Here is a 21,075-nt window from a genome sequence, read left to right on the forward strand (position 1 = left end):
TTGGCCAAAAACAATGAAAGTGATAGAAGAATCACCATCATCATCATGATCATGGATTTAGTTTCCCATCAACAAGACAACATTGGATTCTTTCATATGTGCTAAATCCAAACGACAACAATGAAAATGGTCCCTTAATAGTGAATCTATGACCAAAACAAGTGTGTTCTTGGAATTGGACCCTTATTGCAAAGAGAATGAATGATAGCAAATGGAACAAACACACAATTTCTTCTTTGATTTGTCTGCAAAAGAAAAATCCCCAAACCGGAATCTTTATGATCGGATAAAAAGGGAACAGTTGATGCGACTGAATTTGAAATCATTGTGTGTTGTTCATCATTTTATTATCAACATGGGAAAAGAATTGGAGATGGGTGTCTTTGAAGCTTCCCAGCTGAAAAGTTGAGCTTTTTCATCTTTTCTTCACACCATAGAAGTTGCTCTTTACTGATTCTCGACATCCTCAATACCCGTGTTGCGAGTTTGATGTCAATGGCTGCAAACAAGAGTTGAACACCTTCCCATGTTTGAGGCCATGATTTCTTTCTCAGCCCTTTTGTCTTCTTTGAAAGCTCCTTCGCTTTCACTCTCTTCTGCAAAAGTTTTTCTCTTATGAGACACCAAAGAAGCATACATAGTTAATAGCTTCTACACATAACATTTGAGTACAGACCTTATCAATGGATGACTGAACCAGTAGTAAAGGAGTTATAGAATTTAAATGGTTGTTGTTGTGGTTCCCAAACAAGTGAATACCCCCATTTGGTTTCTTCTTGTCCATTTTCAAGAAAACGTTGAAAGTAAGGATCGAGCTCTCGATGATTTGGATGAGATCATCAGCGAGGACCATGAAACCTGTATCTTTCTCCATCTCCTTTTTATCTGACCCTGAGATGTTTTGAACATAACCAACTCAAAGTGTTACTACTTCACATAAGGTTTTAAGTCGCAATGTGAGAGCTGAGGAAATCAGTACCTTGAATCTTAGGAGCTTGAAGTAGCTTAGGCATTGCATTTCTAGCACGTGCATAAAGTTCAGATCTTGAGCCTTGTTCAAATGGTTCATTCTCTATATACCTCTGCAACAAGACTAGGAATTGCTGAAACAGTTGGGCAGTATGGTTGTAACAAGTCGGGGTTTCGGGTTGGCATGAGATTAAGTGGCTCAGCTGCGTGTATTGACAGTGAAGTGCCTCCCAAGTGAGGCAGAGTTGAGCAACATAGGCCGTCTCCAGATCTTGATAAGGGTCAATTTCCGTCGGCTGCAAATGCTCGATATCTTCCTCGGGAACATCCAACTTCTTGAGAGATAGACATCGAAATGGCGATGACAGCTTTTTAGATGCAGATCTTGGCGATGGAGTTGAAGGACTTGGAGCAATTCCAATGCCTAAGAGAGTGAAGAGTAACCAACAAATCCATCGAAGAGATATAACAGGAATGCAACATAAAAAATCCATTGAAAAAACTCAATGAAAAGAGATCAAGCAAGAAGCTTTTACCAGTTTCCTTGAGCTGCTGAGAGCTTAAGCGATCAAAGAAGAGCATTCGCTCACAATACTTTTCATAGACCGCATCAAAACCTCCCCACCATTGAAGTCCTTCAGCGACCACATCTCTCCACTCACTTGAACACTTGTCTTCTCCGTCGTCATCATCTTCGTCTAGATACGATTCCTCTTCTTCTTCTTCTTCTTCTTCCTCAGGTATCAACACCATGAAACTGTTTCTCCTCAACTCCTTGAGCCTTCTCTTAACCTCATTGGTAATGAAATCATCATCGTCATCTTCGATCTCATCTGTTTTAGCCGAATCTATCACACCAGCTTCAGTGTTATCACTCCTTGCCTGCTCTTGCTGAGCCAAAATCTTGTCTTCTTTCTCCTTTTCAAGGTTTGGCTTCCGTGACTTTCGAAATTTTCTAACTCTCAAGAAATCCATTGCCTCCTCAAACACACTTGGAAGAGTAGTGTCTGTTTTGTTAAATCTTAAGATCTAAATTGAGACTTGTTTGCATGAAAGAAGGATTCTCTTCTGCCCCAACGGACTTAATCAAAGTAGCAACTAAACCACAGAATGTGTAAAATGCATGAATCTAGTAGGATCTCAGAGAATCATGACCAAACCCTAGAGAATCAGAGCAACCGACAGAAGATGGAAAATGCATAAAGAAAGAATCAAAATTTTCACAAGATCAGTAGGAACAAGAGCATTTGTGTGAAAGTTCAGATACGATTCATAAATCACTAGCATTACCTGGTAAATCAACACTCCACTGAAACTAGTACACTGAGGAAGAGAGTGAGAAAAAAACAAAAAGAAAGAAAAAGATTCAAAATTTAAGAAAGAAAGACAAACCCATAAATAAAAGCAAAACAAAATCGAAAGATGAGAAATGAAAACGAAAGACAAAGACAGGAGGAGGAGGAGATTAAAGAAGGAGAAATGTTTCTAACAACTTGCAAGAGAGAGAGAGAAAGCAAGTGTAGTAATAATGTCTTTACTCTCTATTCAAGTTTTTCAGTATATGGACAGAGAGAGCACAATATAAATGTGAGTAGGGAAGAGAGCAAGTATTATTATTGATATCTAAACAGATGTCATTAAATTCAGTAATTAAACTTTGTGATTTCAAATTCCAAAAAAAGTAGAGATTTTCTGCTTTTAAAAACCCTTTCCTCAAATATTTCCATTCCCAGTCAAAACCCAATGGGTCGAAATTGTCTTTTACTTTTTGGTTTCTTACTTTACTTTTCTGATACTCCTTTTTCTATTAGTTCTGAAAATAAAAACTGAAAAGTCTTAATTTTTTGTTTTGGTTGATTATTATTAGAGAAGGTCGAGAGAGATGTATGAATGAAGGAAAAGGAGAAGAAGCAGCAGTAAGTAAAAAAAAAAAAGCATCGTACAGAGAATATTGTCAGAAAAGCCGCGCTATCTGTTCTCCTTCCATTTGGTCACTGATCTCTTCCAATTTACATCTTTACCCTCGTCCGTGTCATATATATTTACGGATCTTGTCTGAAAATATGGGCTTCTCCTTAATTGGGCTTTTCTTTATTAAGTTTGTTTATGTATGTGACACGACGTCGTTGTTCGACTTTGATTGCATTGGTATATGGTTTCTTAAATTTACTTTGGTTCGGTCGAGTGGAGTTGGATTAAACCGAACTGGAGAGCATGTATGTGGTCATGGATCATCTTCTATGTGATCGATCATTTGGCTTTTGGCATGTCGCCGTCTCGTCTCTCTCAGGGACTAACCACTACTACTTCCTCTTGTAAGTTCATTCGATTCTGTTTTTGCTTGTTTCAGCTGATGGAATTCTTGTTTTACTCAGCTGTTACCGAGAGTTATCATCTTAGCCGTTTCGTTTTCTCGTGATACAATTTTGACTTTTTCAATAGATTTTTTTTTGAGTTTCCAATCAATCAGATTGCTATGAATTGGCTTGTTGACATAGGGACTTGTCTTGTTGAGTTAAGCCTATAATATTCAGGGGATTTCCTGATATAACTGGACAAAAAGGGTATCCTTTTATTGGTTTCAAATCGTATGACAATTTGTTTTTGGCCTTTGTGCTGCTTTGCCTTAGGCAATTGAGTTCTTTTAGTTTGCTTGTTTCGGGATTATGAGCATATCTGTGGTCTTCTTGTATCGCTTGGTTTATGTGAATGAAGCTTCTTTGGGATTGAGACTCTGATAGTAATATGTTTTTGTCTATATATATATATATATATATATATGCTTCTAAGTTCTAAGTTAGTGTTGTGCTTGTTACTCTTAGACATACTTAAAGCTACTAAATGTGTGCTATTCAATAATGTTCTGATTTCAGTGGAATAATTAAGTGTGACTGATGATGCTTTTATGTCGTTTATGTATTCTTGGTGATCTATGTGTTGCAAGGATAGTAATGAACCGAAGTAAAGAGAACATTGCTCCGACATTGAAAGATGATAGTCCATTTGGAAAGCTTACAGAAGATCTCTTGATTGAGATATTTATAAGAGTTCCAATAACAAATTGGGAATAAATATCTTATGTTAGAAAACAGTGGGCAAATTTATTCCGCGGAGAATGCTTATGGCTGGCTGCTCTTAATCGGGCGTATCCTCTTGCTAGCAAAACTAAGAGCTGGATTGGACCAATCCGTCAAGGATTAAGCAAACGGTGACTGGAACACACTTGATAATATCTGTGAAGAAACTAGCTTAATGTCTTAGTTAGATTCAAGGAACTTAATAGCCTTTTAGCTGCAGGAGATATGTGGCTTTATACATCAGCAGGAACATATTAGCTGTGGATACAGACATAGATGAGATGCTTGGACATATTTACTTGTTTTTGAAAGATCAGCTTCAACTTTCCACTATGCCTGCTTCAGGCGTTTTGCATGGAACCCTGATCGGTAAGCTAGGTTGGTATGCATTTGACTCTGCTTAAAGAATACCAAAATGATCATTGCTAATGACATTTCATCTTATATTCTTGTGCAGACCAACTGAGTGTTTGTGGCAAATCGAAAGAAGAAGCTGATGAGCTTGCTACAAAGATCTGGCTGGCTCTAGAGGACACTAAACATACTTTCATCGTGCTGATTGCTGAAATCAATCGCACAAGAATATGATGTAAGAAAGGAAAATAATGTCCACTAAGTTTTCAAAAATCTCTTTTTTCTTGTAGAAACTAACTCTCTAAGAGATACAGGGCTTTCTTCCATATCCATATTCAAGACCGATCAAAATCCAGTGGAAGGTGTTTGAGAAACTGTTTGTGGATTTCCGCGACTTGCTTGATCATTCAGAGTATTGCGACCTAATAGGAATTGCCAAGAAGAAGTTTCAAACAATACCTTATGTTTGGTTAGGCTATTAAACTTACTTGTACATAAGACATCTAAAGTCTGCATCTTGTAAAAAAGAAAGACGTATAAAATGCAGATTCTTGGCCATGTATAATTCGTGGTTAGTTTTAAAGCAAAAGTCAAACGTTTTGTTGACTATTTTAACTTCTTCGTTACTTGCTAAGTTCTGTTATCCACTTTATTCTTCTTCTTCTTGGAAATGGGTCTCATGAAAGTAATGACGATTCTGGTTCTCTTCGTCTCGGTGTCATCGACCTTGGCGCAATCCAACAATGGCGGTCACATTTCGATACTCGTCTCGGAAATGGGTCTTGACTTTGCGAAAGATTACCTTATCAAGAAAGTGATCACTGTGACGCTTCCGCTTCAGCTACCAGACATTGAGAATAAGGTTAAGATCCCTTTAATCGGGAAAGTTCGAATGGGTCTATCGAATATTCAGATTGATGCAGTTCATGTCCAGTCTTCGAAGATCGAGACGAGAAAAGATGGAATTGTTTTGAGTGTTTTAGGTGCTACAGCAAATTTTAGCATGGACTGGTCTTATACTTATAGAGCTTCCTTCTTTGAGATTTCTGATCATGGAGATGCTTCTGTCGAGGTAAAACTCTGGAAAAGTGTTGTGCTTTTGAAGTGGGTTTTTGGTTCATGTTCTGAAACTATCGAAAACCAAATTGGGTCTTTTTAGTTCTGTTTGTGTTCATCTCATTTTCTCTTGTTCAGACATTGTTTGTTTCATGAGAAGAAGAAAAGCTTAACACGTGAATGTTCTGATGATGAAGGTAAAAGGAATGGATGTGAGAATCACTGCCACTTTGGTTAATGATAATGGAAGTCTAAAGATTGTCTCACGGGAAAATGATTGTACAGTGGAGAACATTGATATTCATATCAATGGTGGTGCTTCTTGGCTATATCAAGGGTATTATTAAATGTTACATAAGTTTTCTTATCTCTAATCTCTTTATTCCAAGATTAGAAAGAAAAGATGAAGAAAGTTTATTTAGTTTTCTTTTTGCAGGGTGGTTGATGCATTTCAAAAGATGATTATATCTACTGTTGAAAAGACTGTCTCTACTAAAATTGTAGAAAATATGAAGAAGCTCGATTCTTTCTTGCAATCACTTCCAAAACAGAGAAATATTGATGACTCTGCTGCAGTGAATCTTACTTTTACAGGCAACCCTGTCTTAGGGAATTCGTCGGTTGAAGTTGACATTAATGGTTTATTCTTGCCAAAGGGTAATGATGTTAAAGTTTCAGGATCTCGTTCTTCTTCCGTCTTTGGTGGGGTAAAGAGAATGGTGACAATTTCAGTAGAAGAAGAAGTTTTCAACTCTGCAACACTTGTCTACTTCAATGTAAGTTCTCAAATCTTGATATAGACTGATTGATGAGTATGGTGGAACAAGAAAGTTTGTAATCTTGTAGGATTGGTTTTGATCCAGGCTCAGGTGATGCATTTAGTTATCGGGGAAACAAAGAACGGATCGATTCTAAGCACATCTGATTGGAAACTCATCCTTCCAGAGCTGTACAAACATTATCCAGATAATAAAATGGTGCTTAACATGTCAGTAACATCTCCTCCTGCTGTTAAAATCACAGAGAATGGAATTGATGCGACGATTCAGCTAGAGATAGCAATCGATGTTCAAGACTCCGGAGAAGTCCTATCCGTAGCACGCATATCATCAGTATGCTAATTAATCCACAAAAAAAGTCTTAAGTTAAAGAAGCAATCCATAATCATTGGTACTTGGTTGCAGGTTTTGAATGTTGCATGTTCTGAAGAAATAACAAAGAACAATCTAACCGGAAGCCTCAGATTAAATGATTTCAATGCAACAATGAAGATGAGTAAAATTGGAGAGTTTCAATCAAACTATGTTCAGGTAAGTTAGTTATATCTTGAGTTTAAGATTTATTTTGATTAGCATCAAACTGGTGGATATGTGTTCTTGTTGTTAGGCTGCTACGTCTAGGATTCTTGAAGCCTTGTTCTTGCCGTACGTAAACACACGCCTCAGGAGAGGATTCCCTTTGCCGATTCCCGGCGATTTCACGATAAATAACATAAAGATTGTTTATGTTAGAAGTGGCATTTTGGTATGTACCGATATCGGCACTAGCACAAACCATTAAGCTATTATATAACTTCTTGCATTGCATGTACGTAAGCCGGAAGAAAAATAATGACAACCATATTAATTTTGCATGAAAAAAGCGTATTGTTCAAAGAAGATGACAAAAGAAGGATGAGAGACAATTTAAATTTCTATATATATTGTTCAAAGAAGATGACAAAAGAGAAAAAAAGAAACAAGACTACAAGAGATTATAGGTATTGTAAAATGGACTATTCAAGTTGCATTGAACTTGGAACATAAGAGCACACAAGTGGTTCGAGATTTCTGTTTCGAGATTCTCCAAAATCCACTTCTTTAAAAGATCCATCCTCTCCGATGATGAAAGCTGCGTTACGCATCCCCATCATGTCTTTGCCTTTATTAAAAACCACAGCGATTTTCTTCTCCTCATCAATGAAGAAACTTGCACCACTAAACGAAAACATAAACCCATTGCCGGTGAGAACTCTCATATCCACTGATAAGAAGAACTTGCTGCCCCACGACAACGTGTTGGGCTCAATCTTAGTTGTAACCCAGATCTCCATTTGAAATGTATCCTCTCGTTGAAATAACACAGCAAGCTGCTCATCTCTAACATTAGATAGACTCAGACCATCTGCAGGATACCACTCAAAGGGCAGAGGCAAACGTGGCCCAAATGTTTCTCTTGTGAAATCAAAAGAGATTAAGAAACTTTGGTCTCCTTGGCTAGGGTTTTCTGAATACATCTCATTAGCAAAGAAATATGCATTTCCCTTGAGAGAGACACCACCGCAATACCAACATATGTCCCAGTCTCGAGTAACATCAAGAACCCTCCATGAATCAGAGCTAAAGTCGTAGATTTTGAACTCAGCCAAAGCCAAAGAGAAAGGACCATGATATAAAATAAATCTCAAGATTTTGTGGGATTTGGTGTTGCTATTGTATCCCAGAGCAAACGAATAAAATTCCAATCTCTGATTATTATATGTGGCTTCGATCCACCGTGGTTGCCCACAATACGGGTTAAAAACAACGAGCCTAGGGTTGTCTTTCAGGATGCATAACAATAAACCGTCGCAGTGAAAGACTTGACGTACATAGATTTGATCTGAGGCGTCGGGGAAAATAAGTGTACCTTGACGTTTCATGCATAATTCAACCTTGTCGTAGTGAAGATTCACGTGCATCAGATAAACCCTAAAATCCATCATCATGACTACCATAAACTCCTTTTTCTTTGCTGCAGCTACTCTTGCTTGAGCAAGGTGCTTCTTTGCAAAGCTCCTACGTTTGAACAAAGTGTTCCATGTTTTGCAAGTAGATCGGACTCTTCTCAGAGATGTCACCGGAACCACCTTAGAGAGCACCTCCTCCGCCAAATCCCTTGGAAGATCCGAAAAATCCTTTGGAAGATTGGACATTGAGGATGGTCGATGTAATCTCATTAAAAAAAAAAAAAAACTTTTCTTTTCCTCTGTAAAGTTTACAGATTTCTTCCTCGCGCCTCTGCCTTGAGAATTGAGATGCATACATATATATATATATATATATATATATACGTGATTGAGGGAGTTCGGTTTTTTACTTTTTTCTCAAGAGTAATATATTATTAAACAAAGCAAACTTTAAATAGGCAGCTTTTAATGTGTAAAATCTATAAAACAAAGCAAACTTTAAATGGGCAGCTTAATATGCTTTTTTTTTTTTTTTTTTTTTTTTTTTTTTTTTTTTTTTTTCGTATATATATATATTAAAATTCAACCCAAAAAGGGCTTGGGCTGGGCCTTACAGAATAAGAAAATGGGTACAAAAAATGACATAAATTTTCCGACGATCTCCGGTGGTCGAGATCTTATCCCGGCGGTAGCCGGAAAGCAGAGAAGACCTAATTAAACCGGCAAATACAAGACCAAGAGATTCGCGATTCAATCGACGAGAGCAAGAACAGAAACTGGAGTATTTGAATCCCGCCACTGACCCGAAACCATCGACGAGCCATGTCCCTCTCCAAATCTTCCGGAAGAGGACCTCCTCCGACAAACGGAACCCAAGCTTTGATTTCTCAACCTAGCAAACCAAAGAGCAGACAGATCTAACCCTCAACCACCTGAAAAACGCCGACGAAAACCTTCTCCGAGACAGCAGTAGATCCGGTCCGGTGAGAATGCCGCGCGGAGGCTGACAAGAACAGAGGCTCAACCCATCCTTCACCAACCCAGCACCACGAGCAGCCAACTCCGGTACTAATTAACCGCTGTAGACACCAAGACAAACGACGCACCCGCCACCCCATTAGCAACTTCCGCCGCAAGCCGAGACACTTCCACGCGCCGATGAGCCGTGAGCAGCTTCAAGCAGATCTTCCAGCGTCCTTGACCAGAAGATCCACCGCCGAGGCTCCTCGAAACCGGCTGGAAACATCACGACCGCATCACCAACAGGAAGTCCGTCGACGACATAAACGCTGGCTCACCCCCGCTTTCGATAATGTAAGTCTAACCCTGTAATTAAGATCAAGAAACCCAGAAAAAAAACTAGATCTAGAAACTTTGGATTCGTCTCCAAGAGAGAGAGAAGCGCTAAAACCAATGCAACGATTGTGCTTTTTATTCCTGCTTAATATGTTTTTTATTACACTATTAACTAGTAAAATCTTTTTTAATGTGTCCCCTGAAATAAGCCATTGAAGAATGTTTGTCCAACATAGCATTCAATACAATGTTAACAATAATATGTAGATGCTTTTGCATTTAAGTTTGGTTTGGGGAAAGGACGGAGGAAGAGATGTCTTGGGTAGAGTCAGATTCGGGTTTCACCGGAAGACGGAGAAGCGTTTTTACGAGATATCTTTAGTTCTTTGGCCACTTGCACCATATTTGGAACTTCACCTCTAAAACCGATGCATCTTTCTGAGAGGTTAAGGAAAACTTCCAATAGGCAACGCTCTTCCTCTGGAACCTCATCCATTTTCTCCAACATGTTTGAATCTATGATCTCATCCATTCTTCCCTTGCCCATGGATTTGGACAACCACTTTGGAACTTTGTTTTTTCCTCTCCAATTCTTCCAACCACAAAGCTCATCAAATCTTTCTTCTCCTATCAGAAGCTTTTGCATGGAAATTCCAAAGCCAAAAGCATCATCAGTTTTCTCCGACACTACTTTATTGAACAGATAATTATCGTCCATGTAATCGTAATCTCTGATAAATTGATGAGAGTAAAGAACACAAAAGTGTTTAGGAAAAATTATAATAGACTCTCATCAGAATAAAGTTATAAATTAAATATCCTAAACTAAGATATGATAATCTTCTAGATCCTTCTTGATCTTCATGATTTCTATATTTTTGTGCAATCATCTTGACCGTCGATCTTGGTCGATCTCCGGTTCTCCCAATAAAGGAAGAACATTAAGTTGGTGTTACGTTGTTGAATAGTCCTTCCTCGAAAAGTTCCTGATGATTGACATATTTCATGAAGATCTTTCACGAAAAACACTTAAAAGAAGAGAAAACAATTAATGATGATAAGTTATTTAGTTGTTAACCTGATGGAGGCAGAGCCGTGTCTCTCTTAGTGGCAAAAGGCCCTTAAGCCACATTTATAGTTAAACATTTTGGGTCATGTTTTCAGTAATATTGTTAGTTGACTTTGTGTTGATGTGATCAAGTCTTGATATGATATGGTTTAACATCTCATATCATGATTTTAGACTTTTTTAGTATTTAGAACCTCGTGTTTTTTATATGCATTCCTAAGTAAAATTTGTTTGTACTCCTTTTATCCTAAATTTAAAAATGTAATTTGTGTATCTACCACAAACTACTATTTTGTTTCTACCATATTTAAATGTTTCAAAAAATGTGTTCCTATTTAAATATATGTTTAAATTTTGTGGAATAGAATTTATGAAAATATCTTTTAAGACTTGTAATTTGGCAAATGATAGTTATCAGCCTTGTTTAAAAAATCGCTAGGCGCTAGTCGGGCGGTGAGGGTGGGCCTAGCGCCTAGCAAGAAAATCGGAGATTAAACGGGGATTAATCGGGAACTAGTTTTAAGGCTATTTAATATTTTAAAAACATATTAATCTATTATAAATAAGAAATTTCTATAATTTTGTTTTTAAAATTGCATTAAATACATGAAAACAAGAATTTAATGTCAAACTTATGATTTTTATACAAATTATGAACATAAGTGGGACGTTTTAAATTTTAGATTCAAAAAAAAAAAATTGGGCTAGGCGCCGTCTAGGCGGGCTAGGCGGACAAAAATCGGATCACTGATTTTTTTTACCGATTTGGACAAAATCGCCGCGGTCTCCACCCGATCAGCGCCTATGCGGCCGCCTAGGCGGTTAGGCGGCCGATTTTTAGAACAGGGGTTATTAGTGATGTTACGCTAGAAGACATAGTGACTCATTTTTCTTTGTTGACTTGATAAAGTCCTTGTAGTGTGCGATTTGGGTTATTGCTTATTTGTTATTTATTCGATATTTATTATCTTCCACAGCGTAGCCAATGGTTTTCTTGATCTTTTTTCTACGGGAAGTATGGAGAGTTCTCACTTATTTTTTTTATTTTTTTTATATATCCGATCGGCTGATTCGGTTAGCTTCGGTAGGAACGCACCGGAGTGCTACAGAGTGGACTCACTATCACTCTGAGGGATGGGCTACCACACTGCCTGGACTCACTAGCTGGATCGCCTGTTACCAAACTACCAGGTAAACTGTCTGGGCCGAAACCCAAACCCAGACTTCCCAACAAAGTGTTGATAACAGCGAGGGAGGAAGATCGAACCCGAGTTCGGGGATTTCACCCTCAACGCCGGACTCGCCCTACCACTCGCCCACCACCTTGCGGGCAGTTCTCACTTATCTTGTGCTTTTATTGGAGCTAATCCAAACTTTGGCTAATTGTAAATACAAATGCAAACGTGCTTGTACCACTTCCACTTTTTTTAGATTAGAATTCCAATTTTTTTTTTTTTTTTTTCAATTTCAATTTGCGTTTACAATTAAAATGGCTAATACTGTAGCTTCATCTGAAATAACAAATCATTTTTTTAATTATAAACGTAAACACTAAACTTAGAGTTTAAATTTAACGCAACTGCAAATAGCGTTTTGTAACGATTGCGTTGATGATTTATAATACAACTTAAGGCCTGTTAAATATGGGCCCAACTTCCTAAATAAAAAAAAATTGTTCATATGACGCAAAAAAGAGGAGAAAAAAATGTTTTTGTATTATTATATCTCTGTAGAAAAAAAAAAAAAAAAGTAAAGTCAAAAGATCCTCTGTCATCAATCTCTCCTCCGTCTCCTGCTTCGTGTATCGGTTCGTTAACATCACCACTCTGATTTCTTCATATTATTTTTAAACCCGCGAAAACAATAAAAGGGCTTTCTTCTGATTTTCTTTTCAAAATTTTAAACCTTTCTCTAACGATATGGAGATCTCCCTCCTTCTCTTCTTCTTCTTCCTTTAGGGTTTCTCTCCTTATCTCCTCTTCTCTTCTCTCTCAGCTTTTCAATGGATATAGCGACCAGTAATGCTCCAATCAATCTTGAATCCGCCGCGACGAATTCGATGGTTGAAGACGATGGAGTAGAACAACCGCCTGCGAAAAAGCCACGTTTTGACGAGGACCTGAATAGAGTGGCGGAGATTGTTCTGGTTCTATCGGCGTTCGGGAGGATGCGAGGTGGGGAAACTCCGACGGCGTTGGAACTCGACCTGATGTTTGAAGCTAGGTCGAAATTAGCTGGGATGTGTCAGGAATTTTACCCTAAGGATATTATTCGTAAGGATGATGTTAGAGCTGTGATTAACGATTTGGTTTTGGATGACCAGCGATTAGGGTTCCGACCTCCTAACCTCCCCATCTCTGAGAGGCTATCTCTTGGGAAAAGAAAGGTAATGCCTTTCTTTCTTGACCTTGTTCTTTGATGCTCCCAATGTTGCTGCTTGTGTTTTCTTTGAATTTGCTCACTTCGATTGGCTATAGTTTTGTCTGCATTTTGAGAGATCAATTTTCTGTTTTGATTATAATTTTGTCCAGATGGAAGCAGCAGGAAAGTATCCTACCTCTTCTACAGTATCCACAGGATATGCATTGTCGCAGCCAAATGGTAGTGTTGCTTCTCCAGGTCTTGGTACGGCTACACTTTCTGTCCCTATTTTGACAAACCATCGAAGCTCTATCTTCACCCTTTTGTTTCTGCAGCGAATAAAGCTTCTGTGGCACATCAGTGGCCTAGTAGTGAAGTTTCTACTACTAGCACAAGTGGAAGCCATTTCAAATTGGACAGACCTCAGATGATACTTAACGGTGCTTCTCAAGGGACTCGTAAGTCCTTCATATCCCCCTGTTGTTTTGTGTAGATGCAGTTGGTTATAAGATACTTTTGGCCTTTGTATTGGAAATTAGAACACTTTTAGTGTGGCTGTATTCTGGTTGGTTTGCTATTGCTTTATACGATAGGACTTGTAAATTTAGTGAAGGTGAACATAACAGCCAAATACAGATAATTGACCAATCACTAGGTTATTAGGCTTGTAGCTGAGTAACTTTTCCCATGCTTAGAAATAATTATACTTTTTGTGATTTCTTTTGCAAAGCTTATTGGTCATGAGAGATGATAAATATTATTGGTTAGCCTTTCTTTTTGGTTAGGTTTCTATCTTGAGTTGCTAAATTTTCTTGTTATGTTTCTAGTTCTTTAATAGCTAATTCATAGTTGATTTTGAGTTTGTTTCATATACTACTTGTTTCAGCAATTTCTCCCGCAAATTATTATGCTGAACCCTGGTCTGCCCAACTTCCATCCACCATATCTTTCAGTACTGCACCAGATAAGAAGGTTCCTATTCAAAGTTCTGTCAGGGCAGCAGATCCAAGCTTTAGGCCATTCAGGCACGGTACATTCGCAGGCACAAATCAACCGATGCAGGGGATGCATTATAGTCAGACTTCTTCGTTTGGAAACACCCATAGTGAAATTGCAAAGATAATCCATAAATTTCTGCAACCACTGGTTAAACAATATCCTCTGTGGAATCCACCTTCAAGAGAGTATATGAGCAGGACAATGCCATGCCAGATGTGTAATGTTACCATCAATGAAATGGACACTCTACTGATTTGTGATGCCTGTGAAAAAGCATACCACTTGAAATGTCTGCAAGGAAACAATTTGAAAGGGGTTCCAAAATCTGAATGGCATTGCTCAAGATGTGTGCAAGCATTCAATGGGAAGCCATTTCCTCCTACATATGGGCGTGCAACTCGTGCCGTACCTACGACTACAGCAAAAATGCCTTTTAGGGCAGCCGGAGTTCTATCATCCTCAGCGAAGAAGATTGGATCGATGGATATAAAGGGTAATCAACAAAAACCAATTGTAACTACGTTTTCAAGAGTGCAAAATATTCCTGGCTTGGTTTCTGGAGCAGCAACTACATCTCGTTTTGAGTCTGCTAGTGTAAATGCAAATACAACTGCAAGCACAGCAAAGACTACTAACATTGGATCACAAGGCTTTACGGAAAGTGTTATTTGTGGAGCTAATTCTCCAGCACTTGTATCGCTTACCGAGACTCCAAATCGTACAGCACTTGCAAGTACAAGTTCTGTGATAAACAATGGCCTCATTTCGAAACCTTTAACACCAGTTAGCACTATGAGCAGCACTTCTCCATTGCATGTTGGTAACCAAGTTCCCGTGAATGCAACCTCAAACGCTAGTCCGAGTACACCAATAACTGCTAGCCTTGTAGCACAACCCCCGACAGTTACCCAAAATGGAGACAGCAGCTCAACCGCCTCTGGGACTGCTGACCATTCTATATCGAATGCGGACCTTACCCCTCAAGTTCATACATTGACTGTTACTTCCAGTAGCAATTTTCAACCGGCAGTGTCACATTCTGAGATTGCAAAAGCAACTGAAGATGCAGCTACTACTGAAAATGTTCCCGAGTGTGAGAATCAATCAGAGTCTACATCTCATTCAGACTCTGTGAATGATAAAACAACATCAGATATTGCTCAAGAATCAAGCAAGGATGCTAAAGTTGCTTCTGAAACTTGTGAGAACCACCCAACCAAATCTCCAGCCACAGTTGTATCAGATCAGGACACAAAGATCACTGCCGAACCATCCATGCCACAAGATAATTTAGCTTTCCAGACAGAGAAAACAGCGTCTCAGCCACTTTCGGTGTCATCTAACTATGATTCAAAAACCGAGAAGGAAACACCAAATGTCCAAGATTCTTTACAGAATGTTCCGGGAGATTCACAGGAGGGCAAAGTGTTAAATGGTTTAGATGATAGACATCAGGAACAGCCTTCTGAGCCGGAGTTGTATAAGTCAGATTCGATAAAGGAAGCAAATGATGCCTAAAAGTTTTGAGCATTCACCTGGGATTTTACTTCACCAGCGATTCTCTTCTTCTCTCTCCCTTTGGCTCTCAATGGTTTATATATCTCATTTGTTAAGTGAAACCAGGAAGATTCAAAACATTGAAGCTGTGGATGAACTTGTCAAAGCTTGTGAGTGAAGACGATGACGATTTGATATAACATGTTACATTGGTTTACGGCATCTTTGATCTAACTCTGTGAAGGCCGAAGGGAACTGTAATAGAATCTTGATTCAGGTTTTGCAACTTATGAAATAAAATGATTTTTCTTATTCAGTATAAACGATTCAAGTGCTATGTTACATTTCAATCGTTTCATTGGAATCTGACTGTCCTTGGTATCGAGGAAAGAAAGTATACTTTGGAAGTAGTGGAGTATTATAGGAAACAATTAGATTTGTTTGGCATGTTTCCTATAACAAACATTCAAGAATACACAAATAAACCAAACAAGTAAACAAAAATTAACTTGATGCTTACAATATATACAGATTTATATATATTGAAAAGTTATCATGTTAGACTTGATATTGTAGTTATACTTTTCGTTTGGGAGTTGTGATACATATAAGCCAATTATCAAGTCAGCACTCTTTATGTGTCTTTATTGTCTACAAGTCTTGTAAGAATACAAATGTGCATTAATGCTCACAAGTCACAAGGGCTAGGCCAAAAGTGAGTGTATATAGGATTATACAGCAACCACAGAGATAAGAGGGATGGAAATATTAATCATAAGGGTTTCTGAAATTTTTCAAGAGCTCTGGAATGTCATACCCCAACATATCATCAACAGTCTGCAACATTTTCGGCTTTAGCTTCTCAAACTTGTCGATGTTGTAACCACTTAGCACCTCCCTGAAATGATCCACATTTGGGAAATCTCCTTTTGGTAAGTGATGCTCTCTTTGTACCTGTTTTCATGTCACCCACAAAATTGAAACACATTAGCATGAAATATTCTCGGAATCAGAACCGGCGTACTGAAATGATCCGCAGAATCAAACCAATTACCAACCTTTCCAAACTCGTCTTCCAAGTTATCTATCAGTTTCTGTTGAGCTTTGGCTTTCCCCATTATCGCTGGCATCTCCTTCTTCAAATGGCTGATGATGTACGCATGTATCTTTGCTGCTCTTGCCCGTTTCACAAACTCATTTATCTATTAGACAGAAAAAATATGGTTAAATCCAATCAGAGGGGAGGGAATGAAAGAAGAAAGGTGCACACTCACTCGGCGATCACAAGCTTTCTTTGGAATGTCTTTCAAATCAGCAAGAAGGTCATCTTGCTCCTTTTCAAACAACTCTCTCCCAATTGGACCAGTTGCAGCTTCGTTTATGGGTTTATCACTAAACGAACTGTTCAAAGCAATAAACAAGGACATTAAGACATAAATTTTAGTTTCAAACCGCTTTTATATAAGCCAAACACTGCCACAAGTTGAAGAAACAGGTATGCTTACCCAATGTAGACACGGGAGACCTCAGGAGTATTGAGAACTTTCCCAAGTGACCACATGAGAGCTCCATATACCCTCATTAGCTATACACGATAAGGAAAAAGACATGTAAATGTATAAGAACATGGAAAACAATCCAAGAAGTGTGTGAAAGAAGGAACGAAATAGAATCGATAACAGATCAGGGCGTCAATGGTCAACCTGCTGAGTGTCCACTTGATCAGCCTTATTAAGAACAACGCGGATCTTGTCATCATGACCGCGTAAAGATGAAATTACACGCTTGAACTCATCACTTACATCCAGCTTGTGTGGGTCAAATAAGAGGAGGATAAGATCGCACTTAGAGGCAAACCATGATGTAACACCAGTGAAATCATATGCTCGCTGGGTTCTTTGCTTTTCCCCTGATAAAACTCCAGGGGTGTCGACAAATGTTACATGCTCCAGCAGCTTAAACAAAGATGAATGGATCAACAATTATCAACAAATCAATACAGGCAAATACAATGAACAATCTCCTGTCAGAAGCATGAGGTTAAACATACAGGGTGAGGCATCTGAGAGCATTCAAACTTTGACAAAAAGGCAGTCCCAAAAGTTGTAAGACCACTGAATGGCATATCTGCTTGAACTGCTACTGTGTTCCCCGGAATACTTCTTTCATCAGGTCCAGACTGTGAAACACATTGAACAGATAGACGTCACCCTTCATGAGAGGTGAAAATGAAGTAATCTAGCTACCATTGTCAACTACATAATTGACACCTAAAATGTGTATTCCATTATCCAACAAAAAAAAAACAAATGAATAGCAGAAGATGATGGATCAACGTTTTGAAGGACTAATACATTCTCCCAAAAATGAAACCTTGGAAAATTACAAATTAACATACCATGACAACAACAAATCTGTCAGTAGTCGGCTCTGGTCCAATATGAGCTCCTGGAAAAATATGATAATTGAAGTTATACATAGCTGTTTTACAGTTAATCATTGACCTGTTTGCATACTTTTTTAAATATCGAAAGTAGTTAGGTCACAGAAGGAGAAGAAGAGAGGATAAGATGGATAACTTGCCTGGATAACTAGATTTAAGCAAATGCTTAATGAATGTTGTTTTCCCTGTGGAGTATTGACCCAGAAGCATTACCATAGGTTTCGCATCGAAATCACTGTTAGTCTAAGAAAAAAAAACAAGTAACTAGTTCAATGGTCAAATCTAGTTTAGAACTCAATAGTATTTGGAACTTAACTAACGCCATAAGAGCACCAATAAGCAATGCCCAACTCACCAACAAAGGGGATACAAAATCGTTAAACCGATATGCTACTTCAAGTGGCTTCAGCTTCTGAATGTACAACCTCTTCAGGCCATCCACTATAGATGTTACGGAGGACAGAGAAATCTGAGAGCAAGAATATTAGTTTTCAGAAACGATAGATGTAAACTAGCTAGCAGCTGAGAAAAACTTGACAGAAACAATACCAATGAACTTTGTGGATACATAATAGAGATATTGGTACGAACGACCAAAAGGGAATCTTTACTAAAAATGACAATCTATGGTTGGAGGTTAAATAGACTGCTTGGGGCAAAACAAACCTTTTTTGAAGATTTTGAAGAGAACCAGTGAGCTGTAAGTGATGTGTCTGCGGCAGGGCTACCTGAATAATTGAATCAAATGAGATATCTAATTACAAAAGTAAACCATTGGCTCTAGAGTATGAAGAGATTCTTTGTACCATTCATATTAGGATCACTCGACTTTGATGAATGCTTCTTCTTCTGTGATAAATGAACAGTTGTAAGTAATATTTCTTTCAACTTGAAAGATATTAATCGAAGATTACGGGCCCAATACTAACCGCCATTAATACACCCAGACCTTCCATGGTAGGAGGATTGATATTTTTGAAATCAACTGCAGTCAGCCAAAAATGTTGCAGAAACAAGGACAATATATTAACAGGTATTATTATACAGTGAACATATTAAGATGAAGACAGCCCTTAAGCAAGAGTTGGAAAACTAAAAGAAAATGGATTCACAATTTATTCACCATACCATCGCTATTAAGAATTTCATGCGATATTTCATGTCCAGTTTGAGCCAACGAAACAAGCTATAATGTTGGAAAAATAACAACATATTAGATTCCCAGGGAGACATAAACATGTAAAATGTGAGATATAGACTGGATCTCAACCTGCATGGCAACAATAAAGTCTTTGAAAGCAAGATACCCTTGTCTCTTTGAATCTGCAATTGCCCAGATCTATCAACAAAACCAGAAGAGAAGCAGCATAAGCTTCACAATTAGCAACAAACTTAAATGAATCAACAAAAGGCTTCAAATGCTTTGCCAAGTGACCGGTTAAACACAATGATATCATAAACCCTTAAAAAATTTACAACCACATAACTTTGCATACAACATGATTGCAAGGGCTTGTTATTTGAGATAAAGGGTATTTTAACTCCAATAAAGCTATAACCCTAGGCTTCAGAACTCAAAACAATTCAAGCAATCACCTATGTGTTTCCTCTTAATATTGATTCAAACTCATTATATAACTCCATCCCCAAATGAACTTGTTCAATCAATACAGTGGCCATTAATAAAGTTCCACAAGTAAGCAACGCAATAAATTCAACAGAAAATCCTTACCTGCTTCAACTCCGGTCGAGGCAAATTCGACATAGTGAAGAACTTGATCGCATCGTTACCAGTAATACGGCCATCGCCGTCTGCTCATTTACACAAAACAGAGAAGAAGCTCTTAGCGCTTATAGTGAAGACGAAAATCGAAGACTGAAGAAGCGCACCACCAGAATCAAAAAAAAAAAAAAAAAAAAAGACTACATGAAATGAGACCTGAATCGGCGAATTCGAACCATTCCTTGTAGATCAATTGATTCTCCTTTGAACAAGAACCAGCTGCGACGGATTCGATCTCCATCTCCGATTGCAAAATCTGAAGAGGAGCAGATTAACAAGCTTCTCAGGTGTGAATCCAGATTTGTGGATTTGCAGATATTGAACTTACACCGGAGAAGAAGAAAAGGTAAGCGAAAAAAAAAAATTGGTTTTGTAACGTGAAATTACGGTTTCAGAGAAAGCGGGTTCTTCGTCTCGACGGCAAGGGAGGGGAAACAAGAATTAGCAATGCAAGAAACTGCCCTTCATTTTCAAAACCTTACACATATTCCCCAAAACTGCTGATTTATCGTAATAACCCCTATGTAAAAATCTATGTAGTAGATTTTGCTGCGTAGTCAATTATTGCTAGAGGATTTTGATAGCTACTTGTCAAGGAGCAATAAAGAACAGATTGGTTGCTTGGATAAGTGATGAACTTATTCTTTTGTCAATTTGGTAAATACTTTTATGTCTCAACATGGTAAAATATGGTAAGACTTTAGATTTTGATTGATTGATAGATAGATTCTACATTAAAATGAAGGGATCTGTTAGACCAAAAAATGTCAGAGTAATTAAGTAAAAGGCTATGGAAAAAGGGAAATAAATGAATGGCAAAAAGCAAATTAAATATTTCAAATATTCTAATTTATTTGTTTCTTAACTATGGAATATGGATGATTGTTTTCAGTAACTTGTTTTTTTATGTGTACATTCTGACTGGTATATCCAAAGAATAACGGCATAACCGAATAACTGAATAGTTGTTAACGGAAATAACTGAACTGAATTAAATTTTTGTAAAATAATTACAAAACGCTAAAAAACTAATTTTAGTATATTAGTCATGTTTTACTTTTTTGTTAAATATTTTAACATTTTTTGTTAAATACTATATTTTAGCATGTTATTAGTTGTATATAGCGGAATCACTTTTAAAAAAAAAAGTTAAAATGTAAAAATTTGATGAATATTGTGAATAGTAAAAAATAGTGAAAACACCTTTTCAAAACGTGAAAAAGGTTAACAAATGGTATACTATTCCTCCCTATATGTTATATGTTGGGATTTGGGAACCATATTTAAATAACTTTTGCAAGTTTTAACTGTCGGCTGCCAAAATTTATAAACCAAGAGTTCTCATAAATTTTTTTTTTTTTTTTTTTACTTCTCATAAATTTCTATTTAGTAATGAAAACAGATGGTTTAATTGGTTTAGAAAATGCCATATAAAAATGTTAAATGTAACAACTTCAAAATCAC

General features: G+C 37.7%; 5 protein-coding genes across 6 annotated transcripts; 2 read left to right on the forward strand and 3 right to left on the reverse strand.

Annotated features, from left to right (window-relative positions):
• Nucleotides 1-31: 31 nt before the first annotated feature.
• LOC9321426 lies at nt 32-2,711 on the reverse strand. Its single transcript, XM_021033228.1, has 4 exons — nt 1,506-2,711; nt 980-1,393; nt 677-891; nt 32-596 (listed from the first exon to the last, which is right to left on the reverse strand). Exons 1-4 carry the CDS (start codon nt 1,942-1,944, stop codon nt 351-353), a joined length of 1,314 nt encoding a protein of 437 aa, XP_020888887.1. The 5' UTR covers nt 1,945-2,711; the 3' UTR covers nt 32-350.
• A 186-nt stretch (nt 2,712-2,897) lies between these two features.
• Nucleotides 2,898-7,097, forward strand: LOC9321427 (putative BPI/LBP family protein At3g20270). Its single transcript, XM_021032724.1, is given in 13 exon segments — nt 2,898-3,284; nt 3,914-4,177; nt 4,267-4,415; nt 4,504-4,601; nt 4,603-4,635; nt 4,715-4,864; nt 5,036-5,045; nt 5,048-5,472; nt 5,654-5,793; nt 5,893-6,232; nt 6,320-6,568; nt 6,641-6,766; nt 6,843-7,097. Coding segments are annotated over 13 exon segments (2,259 nt in total). The 5' UTR covers nt 2,898-3,183; the 3' UTR covers nt 7,017-7,097.
• LOC9319307 (putative F-box protein At3g23420) lies at nt 6,986-8,485 on the reverse strand. The gene has a single exon (XM_021032723.1). It carries the CDS (start codon nt 8,431-8,433, stop codon nt 7,231-7,233), a length of 1,203 nt encoding a protein of 400 aa, XP_020888382.1. The 5' UTR covers nt 8,434-8,485; the 3' UTR covers nt 6,986-7,230.
• Nucleotides 8,486-12,255: 3,770 nt separating this feature from the next.
• Nucleotides 12,256-15,701, forward strand: LOC110229997 (PHD finger protein At3g20280). Its single transcript, XM_021031439.1, has 5 exons — nt 12,256-12,335; nt 12,524-12,914; nt 13,060-13,153; nt 13,225-13,347; nt 13,776-15,701. The coding sequence occupies exons 2-5, from the start codon at nt 12,531-12,533 to the stop codon at nt 15,404-15,406; spliced, it is 2,232 nt and encodes a 743-aa protein (XP_020887098.1). The 5' UTR covers nt 12,256-12,335; nt 12,524-12,530; the 3' UTR covers nt 15,407-15,701.
• A 288-nt stretch (nt 15,702-15,989) lies between these two features.
• Nucleotides 15,990-20,169, reverse strand: LOC9321429 (EH domain-containing protein 1). 2 transcript variants are annotated; one of them, XM_021031440.1, is made up of 17 exons: nt 19,999-20,169; nt 19,768-19,867; nt 19,561-19,640; nt 19,099-19,167; nt 18,957-19,014; nt 18,758-18,813; nt 18,635-18,677; nt 18,495-18,556; nt 18,184-18,297; nt 17,969-18,071; nt 17,784-17,833; nt 17,436-17,564; nt 17,089-17,340; nt 16,891-16,970; nt 16,660-16,786; nt 16,444-16,587; nt 15,990-16,339 (listed from the first exon to the last, which is right to left on the reverse strand). In XM_021031440.1, exons 2-17 carry the CDS (start codon nt 19,850-19,852, stop codon nt 16,154-16,156), a joined length of 1,638 nt encoding a protein of 545 aa, XP_020887099.1. In that variant the 5' UTR covers nt 19,853-19,867; nt 19,999-20,169; the 3' UTR covers nt 15,990-16,153. The 2 variants fall into 2 exon arrangements, with proteins under 2 accessions (XP_020887099.1, XP_020887100.1); XM_021031441.1 differs by having other exon boundaries at nt 19,940-20,169.
• Nucleotides 20,170-21,075: the final 906 nt, after the last annotated feature.

Source organism: Arabidopsis lyrata, assembly GCF_000004255.2.
Source record: "Arabidopsis lyrata subsp. lyrata unplaced genomic scaffold ARALYscaffold_3, whole genome shotgun sequence".
In the NCBI taxonomy this organism is placed as follows: domain Eukaryota; kingdom Viridiplantae; phylum Streptophyta; class Magnoliopsida; order Brassicales; family Brassicaceae; genus Arabidopsis; species Arabidopsis lyrata.

What these genes read in the sequence shown, in the direction of transcription:
- LOC9321426 (XM_021033228.1), bottom strand. Translation starts at nt 1,944, where the DNA reads ATGGATTTCTTGAGAGTTAGAAAATTTCGAAAGTCACGGAAGCCAAAC. An exon ending in TCAGCAGCTCAAGGAAACTG is followed by an intron (nt 1,394 to 1,505) that starts GTAAAAGCTTCT and finishes TCACTCTCTTAG; the next exon opens with GCATTGGAATTGCTCCAAGT. An exon ending in TTCAGTCATCCATTGATAAG is followed by an intron (nt 597 to 676) that starts GTCTGTACTCAA and finishes AAACTTTTGCAG; the next exon opens with AAGAGAGTGAAAGCGAAGGA.
- LOC9319307 (XM_021032723.1), bottom strand. Translation starts at nt 8,433, where the DNA reads ATGAGATTACATCGACCATCCTCAATGTCCAATCTTCCAAAGGATTTT.
- LOC110229997 (XM_021031439.1), top strand. Translation starts at nt 12,531, where the DNA reads ATGGATATAGCGACCAGTAATGCTCCAATCAATCTTGAATCCGCCGCG. An exon ending in TGTTGCTTCTCCAGGTCTTG is followed by an intron (nt 13,154 to 13,224) that starts GTACGGCTACAC and finishes TTGTTTCTGCAG; the next exon opens with CGAATAAAGCTTCTGTGGCA. An exon ending in CGGTGCTTCTCAAGGGACTC is followed by an intron (nt 13,348 to 13,775) that starts GTAAGTCCTTCA and finishes TACTTGTTTCAG; the next exon opens with CAATTTCTCCCGCAAATTAT.
- LOC9321429 (XM_021031440.1), bottom strand. Translation starts at nt 19,852, where the DNA reads ATGGAGATCGAATCCGTCGCAGCTGGTTCTTGTTCAAAGGAGAATCAA. An exon ending in GTTCGAATTCGCCGATTCAG is followed by an intron (nt 19,641 to 19,767) that starts GTCTCATTTCAT and finishes GTAAATGAGCAG; the next exon opens with ACGGCGATGGCCGTATTACT. An exon ending in GTCTGGGTGTATTAATGGCG is followed by an intron (nt 18,678 to 18,757) that starts GTTAGTATTGGG and finishes CATTTATCACAG; the next exon opens with AAGAAGAAGCATTCATCAAA.